We start from the raw sequence: 6,703 nt of genomic DNA, 5'->3' as shown, positions 1-6,703 counted from the left end.
TACAGTCCACGTCAACTGGGAAGTCCGATGGAAGCGCATGGAGGGGAACCGCAACTTCTCAACTGTAAGTCGGACAGTTCTAAAAGTTTCACCATTCGATTCGGCGTGAAAAATCCCATGGGATCAACTATTCACATGCTTACTTGTTAATCAACGAGCTATTTTTTGACGAGTGCGCACCCAAAGGTCCCGTCCCTCCGGGATTTTTTTAGCCCGTAGTTTATTCGATCGTGATTAGAGAAAATCAGTACCTATGTACCTACCTAATTTGTTTAATATTCAGTTTATTATTATTATTCTAGAATCTAGAGTTGATTTTTCCATTTTACTTTCATGTAATGATTTAAAATTTCCTCCTCAGCTGAGCTTCATGCTCCCTAATTTGTTTAATATTCAGTTTATTATTATTCTTGATTTGATTTTTTGATTTTACTTTCATGTAATGATTTAAAATCAAGACTAGAGCCCGTTCTCCCTTTATTCCCAATATAATGTTTAAGTCACCCATCCATTTATTGGCCTTGCTCGGCGTAGCTTAACACAGGTGACGCTAAAACCGGTCCTAAGATAACGACAGAAGTGTTATCTAAAACTTTCTCGCTTTTAGTTTATAGATCGTCGCGACAAATTTCGACATCAGAGCTCATTTGTGTGAGAAAATTTGAAAAAAATCCCCCAAAAGCCAGTTTTTTGGCTTTATGGTGTACACCACCATTTTCGTGTTCCTGGTAAAAAGACCTTTAATTTGATATATAGGTCGACCAGGTTTGGATAAGCCCTTCTATGGGGACAGACAGAGTGACAGATAGACGACACCGAAGCGAATACAATAGCCCGTCCCTTATAGGTACCTCGGCGTAGCTTAACATAGGTGACGCTAAAACCGGTCTTAAAATAACGACTGAAGTGTTATCTAAAACTTTCTCGCTTTGAGTTCATTGGACTCTTAATTTGAAGAGCTGGGGTTCGAGAACCAGTGGGGACAATGAAATGGGATAAACAAACAAAACAATGAGCAAAAATCCCGAGTTAAAACTTAGAGCTTACTTTGTTCATTTAGTTAATCAGGGAGTGATTTTGACCATTGTGTATTTCTCTTCTCAGACGTTCTACAAGGAAGGTGACTATATCATCCGCCAGGGAGCGCGTGGTGATACATTCTTCATCATTAGCAAGGGCAAAGTTAAAGTTACCATGAAACAGCCCAACTCTACTGAGGAGAAATACATCCGGACCCTGTACAAGGGAGATTTCTTCGGAGAGAAAGCACTGCAAGGGTAAGTGATGGTGATGAAATATGATAGACCCTGTAAAACTGGTAGTTAAGTGAATTGTAGAGTTCACTTACCTACATAGGTACATATAACTAAACAGAATAATATGCTGTAGTGATCTAATGTTGATATTTCCTCCCTCCCTTAGAATTCCGTAGAGATTACTTGAATGAAAGTTATTAGGTTCGTGTGGTCCAAATATTCTGTTGTCTAACTCGTCTATGCTCTGTTGTTCTCCCCAGGGATGATCTACGTACTGCTAACATAGTGGCCGCTGATCCAGAAGGTGTATCCTGTCTAGTTATAGATCAGGAAACATTCAACCAACTCATCTCTAGCCTCGATGAAATCCGCACCAAATATGTTGATGAAACTTCAGAGCGCCGCAGGTAATTTTTAGTTGGAAGATATACTATATTGTTGATACGACATTCACATTTAACACTTGCATTTATTTACTAACAAATTTTTAGAACAATTGATGTTGAGAAAAATAATACTCGATGGGCAATGGGTATGCTACGGCAAAATAAACCACATGAGTCTAATGATCTAATGTAACAGTTGTTACATTACTCCGAATTGAAAACGGTCATGAAATGCTCGCTTTGAGTGAGTTATTATTAATTAGCTCTAATTTCTATTCTTGCTGCTCCTCGTTTAAAGGACTATGGTAACGTGTTAATGTTATACCCTATTATCTTTATTCTATTCCTATGTATTTATCCTATTAATCTTATCCTTGGCAGCTTCGCACCTTTACTTGTGTTCAGACCAACGAATCCTATTATCCTATCCAATCCATATCTCCCAGTCCCTGTTACTTATATCCTATCTAATCCTTATATCTCCCAGTCCCTGTTACCTATATCCTGATTTTATCTCAAAATGGAACTGAGCAGTAGAACAGGTAAGAATTCACTCGACAATATTTGTTCATTTAAATAACTAGATATTTTTGACTTCTTCGGATACAGTAATTTTCACAGTTCAGATAAAGATTTTTCGCCTACTAGGTATGTTGTGTGCTAAATAAAGAACATGGGTATTTTGTTTATTTATTTCATCAAAAATACCTATAGGGTAATGAGTGCTCTTGGTCTTTTGTTTTACAACAGTGCTAAACAAAAATCGACGCGGCACACACGGATCAAGAAGAGACCGCCTTAATATACAACATCGCCAGTGATATAAGGATCAAGAAATTACCTACTAAAATATAGAACTTAACTGTTTTGTACAAATTGAGATATCACATTGACACATATTGAATATGTATGTATATTATTTGTTTCCTAATAATAATTAGCACACACGGATCAAGAAGAGACCGCCTTAATATACAACATCGCCAGTGATATAAGGATCAAGAAATTACCTACTAAAATATAGAACTCAATTGTTTTGTACAAATTGAGATATCACATTGACACATATTGAATATGTATATTATTTGTTTCCTTCTTGTATTGCAGACTGAATGAGGAGTTCCGAAGTCTGAGGTTATCAGACCTCCGTGTCATTACCACCCTGGGTGTTGGAGGATTTGGTCGTGTAGAACTAGTACAGATAGCAGGGGATCCTAGTAGATCCTTTGCACTCAAACAGATGAAGAAGAGTCAGGTAATGAATCTGTGACTATAGGGATAGCTATAACTAAACTAGTAGGGAGATTACCTCAAAACTCGCCAAACTGCCCTCTCTGTTCTGGCAACACTCCTATGGACGTTCATCACGTAAACACCTGTCCTGCCTTGGACGCCAGTGCTGATATTGTAGAAAAATATTTGGACGCTTGAAGGAAAATGGCCTAGTTGTCAAATTCTCCGATTTTTGAAAACATCAACGTTATAATATAGGACTTTAAATTTCTTAGGAATAAATAATTAGCAATTGCTCTTAATTTTAGCTATTGGTTCTCAGTTGTGCCTTAAATATATATGTTGGCGAGACACTCCCGCCTCGTATCTCGCCTTCCTCCCAGTCACCTTCCATCACTTCTTATTAGAAAAATAATAACACCATAACTATTTACAATAATTACTTAGGAACAGGTTTATTGTTTATTAAAATTAAAGATAATGAAACGAACAAGAATAAAGGTTAAATGAAGTAATAATACTGAGCTATGATTGTTACACAGTTTCTGGCAGCCCAACTCTACTGAGGAGAAATACATCCGGACCCTGTACAAGGGAGATTTCTTCGGAGAGAAAGCACTGCAAGGGTAAGTGATGGAATATGATAGACCCTGTAAAACTGGTAGTTAAGTGAATTGTAGAGTTCACTTACCTACATAGGTACATATAACTAAACAGAATAATATGCTGTAGTGATCTAATGTTGATATTTCCTCCCTCCCTTAGAATTCCGTAGAGATTACTTGAATGAAAGTTATTAGGTTCGTGTGGTCCAAATATTCTGTTGTCTAACTCGTCTATGCTCTGTTGTTCTCCCCAGGGATGATCTACGTACTGCTAACATAGTGGCCGCTGATCCAGAAGGTGTATCCTGTCTAGTTATAGATCAGGAAACATTCAACCAACTCATCTCTAGCCTCGATGAAATCCGCACCAAATATGTTGATGAAACTTCAGAGCGCCGCAGGTAATTTTTAGTTGGAAGATATACTATATTGTTGATATGCCTCGATGAAATCCGCACCAAATATGTTGATGAAACTTCAGAGCGCCGCAGGTAATTTTTAGTTGGAAGATATACTATATTGTTGATACGACATTCTTATGACTTACAATTATTATTAAAGAAGAGAAGAACGCGTAACTTCCCTGGAAGAGGGCCTTTGCAATACACACTACGAGATCGTACTCAGACCGACTCAACAGACTACTTCTGACTCGGAGGCAGAGTAGACTACAGACTAACTGCTCTCCTCCGAAATCAACAAGAGGGTAGGACACGCCTCTATCTTGACCGATTCAAGTGCGCAAAGGAAGCAGCTACACATGAGGACCCAGCCGTCAGGGGTTGTTCAACTCTCAAGACCATATTTGGAGATACGTATTCTCCCTAACATATATATATAGAAATATCTTCACAAAGCGCATCGGTCATTAACAAAAATGATACTTGGCTGTTATTAATTTGAAACCCATTTAATTTATCTTCTCTTGTTGTTTCCAGATCGTAGAGACACGACAACAGCAGCACATCATGTCTGAGAAGGAAATCATGGGAGAAGCCAACTGTGACTTCATAGTAAAACTATACAAGACATTCAAAGATAAGAAATATCTGTACATGCTCATGGAATCATGTCTGGGAGGAGAACTGTGGACAATATTGAGGTAGAATAGAATAGAATAGAATAGGCAAACTGTCCCTTGGATCCGACCAATCATGGGATTCGGATTTTCAAGACATTTTCTTGTCAAATTAATCCGGATTCGATAGATTCAATTAATCCGGATTCGATAGATTCATTGTGTTCAAACCAACAAGCTGGGCCCGTCCCTCCCGGAATTTTTTAGCCCGTAGTTTATTCGATCGTGGTTGAAGAATACCTATGTACCTACCTAATTTGTTTAATATTCAGTTAATTATTATTATTATTGATTTGATTTTACTTGTAATGATTTAAAATCAAGACTAGAGCCCGTTCTCCCTTTATTCCTTTTAATGTTTCCTAATAACTACCAATATAGTGTTGAAGTCACCCATCCATTTATTGGCCTTGCTCGGCGCAGCTTAACATAGGTGACGCTAAAACCGGTCTTAAATGATCGACTGAAGTGTTATCTAAAACTTTCTCGCTTTGAGTTCATAGGTCGTCGCGACCAATTTCATCAGAGCTCATTTGTGTGAAAAAATGTGAAAAAAATCCCCCAAAAACCAGTTTTTTGGCTTTTTGGTTTTCTGAACAGAATTTGCACCACCATTATCCTGGTAAAAAGACCTTTAATTTGATATATAGGTCGACCAGGTTTGGATAAGTCCTTCTATGGGGACAGACAGACTGACACACAGACAGACGACACCGAAGCGAATACAATAGCCCGTCCATTACACTTTTTTTTATTACTATCGTAATAATAAAGGAAGGACGGTCTAAAAACCAATATTACTCTCTCTCTCTCTCCCCAGGGATAAAGGCAATTTTGATGATGCCACTACTCGGTTCTATACAGCATGTGTAGTGGAGGCATTTGACTATTTACACTCACGGAACATTATCTACCGGGACTTAAAACCAGAGAATCTACTGCTCAGTACTAGTGGATATGTCAAACTAGTGGACTTTGGATTCGCCAAGAAACTTATCGTAAGTACTGGAGTAGATTTGAAGTAGAACGGTAAACATTTCTTGACCTAAGAATCTAGAGCCAGCTGAATTTGAATGTTTTTTTTTCATTTTTTTTTTTTTTTTTTTTTTTTTTTTTTTTATTTTGGGGATCTTTAAATTTTTTTTTTTTTTTTTTTTTTTTTTTTTTTTTTTTTTTCGTTTCGATCATCTAGGGACCACGATATTCTTAACTCCTCTCATTCCTCCTCCTTTGCCAATACAACTTCATTCTGGAAGCGCCGTGGGAACAAGGCATAACTGTCGTTTCTTTTAGAAAGCAACATAGTTCACATGTTGGTTTCTAAATTTCTAATGCTTGAGATTGACTAGTAGATCAAATAAATAATTAATGATATTGATATCGTTTCTTTGGTTAATTATTGATGACTAGCCGAAATCCGTCGCCTTAAGGCATGGCCGTTCATGTCACCCATCCATTTAGTGGTCTTGCTCGGTGTAGCTTAACAAAAACGAACTGGAAAATAGCCTATAACCTTCACGGGAATGCAAGCTATAAGTTGACAAAGTTCCATAGCAATCAGATGAGCGGTTTGGCCAGGCATAAAGTTCGAACAAACACACACACATATTCATTTTTATATAATTGTCTAATCTTGACTGTTACCCACCGCAAATAATCGCGACTACCGCGCCGCGCATCGTGTTAACAGGGCCTATCGTGCATCGTATTAAAAGAGCCTAACGTGCATCGTATCAAAAGGGCCTATCAGATCATGCGCCATCACAACAACGCAGATCGCGTTCAGTCTTTATCAACCGCCATGAGAGACACCTGTTCTGAAAGTTATCGTGAGTTGTTCTATCATTTTATTTAAACTTCCATCTTATCTAAACTCAGTTTTGTGGTAAATTTGTGTCCTGAAAGCTACCCCACAGGCTCCAACATAGTGGTCCTTCGGTTCGCCCGGATAAGTATCTTTTTTATCGTGAATTATCTTGCTAAGTAGCAGTCAAGTATTCTGGGGTCTGTAAGTTTTCAGCAAAAATCAGTAAGTGTGGTGTCTCTTTATACATTTTATCATTCATCTTCTTTCTTGGTAGGTCACGAAAAGTGTGTTTTTTCATCATTTGAAAAGTGGTCAAATTTTAGGCTTAGTCACTTGTT

General features: G+C 37.8%; 1 protein-coding gene across 1 annotated transcript in view; it reads left to right on the top strand.

The window, feature by feature from the left end:
• The window catches only part of LOC103507911 (cGMP-dependent protein kinase, isozyme 2 forms cD4/T1/T3A/T3B), a 55,915-nt gene extending 50,304 nt beyond the window's left edge, over positions 1 to 5,611 (top strand). The window contains exons 8-12 of the mRNA XM_026822648.1: positions 1,030 to 1,277; positions 1,517 to 1,663; positions 2,750 to 2,897; positions 4,419 to 4,582; positions 5,379 to 5,611. Of these exons, the coding sequence (XP_026678449.1) occupies positions 1,030 to 1,277; positions 1,517 to 1,663; positions 2,750 to 2,897; positions 4,419 to 4,582; positions 5,379 to 5,583 (912 nt within the window). The 3' untranslated portion in view covers positions 5,584 to 5,611. The remainder of the gene's footprint in view (positions 1 to 1,029; positions 1,278 to 1,516; positions 1,664 to 2,749; positions 2,898 to 4,418; positions 4,583 to 5,378) is intronic.
• Positions 5,612 to 6,703: the final 1,092 nt, after the last annotated feature.

This window comes from Diaphorina citri, unplaced genomic scaffold (assembly GCF_000475195.1).
Source record: "Diaphorina citri unplaced genomic scaffold, Diaci psyllid genome assembly version 1.1 scaffold350, whole genome shotgun sequence".
Lineage (NCBI taxonomy): Eukaryota > Metazoa > Arthropoda > Insecta > Hemiptera > Psyllidae > Diaphorina > Diaphorina citri.
The sequence above is the reverse complement of the archived record's forward strand: the minus strand, read 5'-3'. Positions and strand labels throughout refer to the sequence as shown.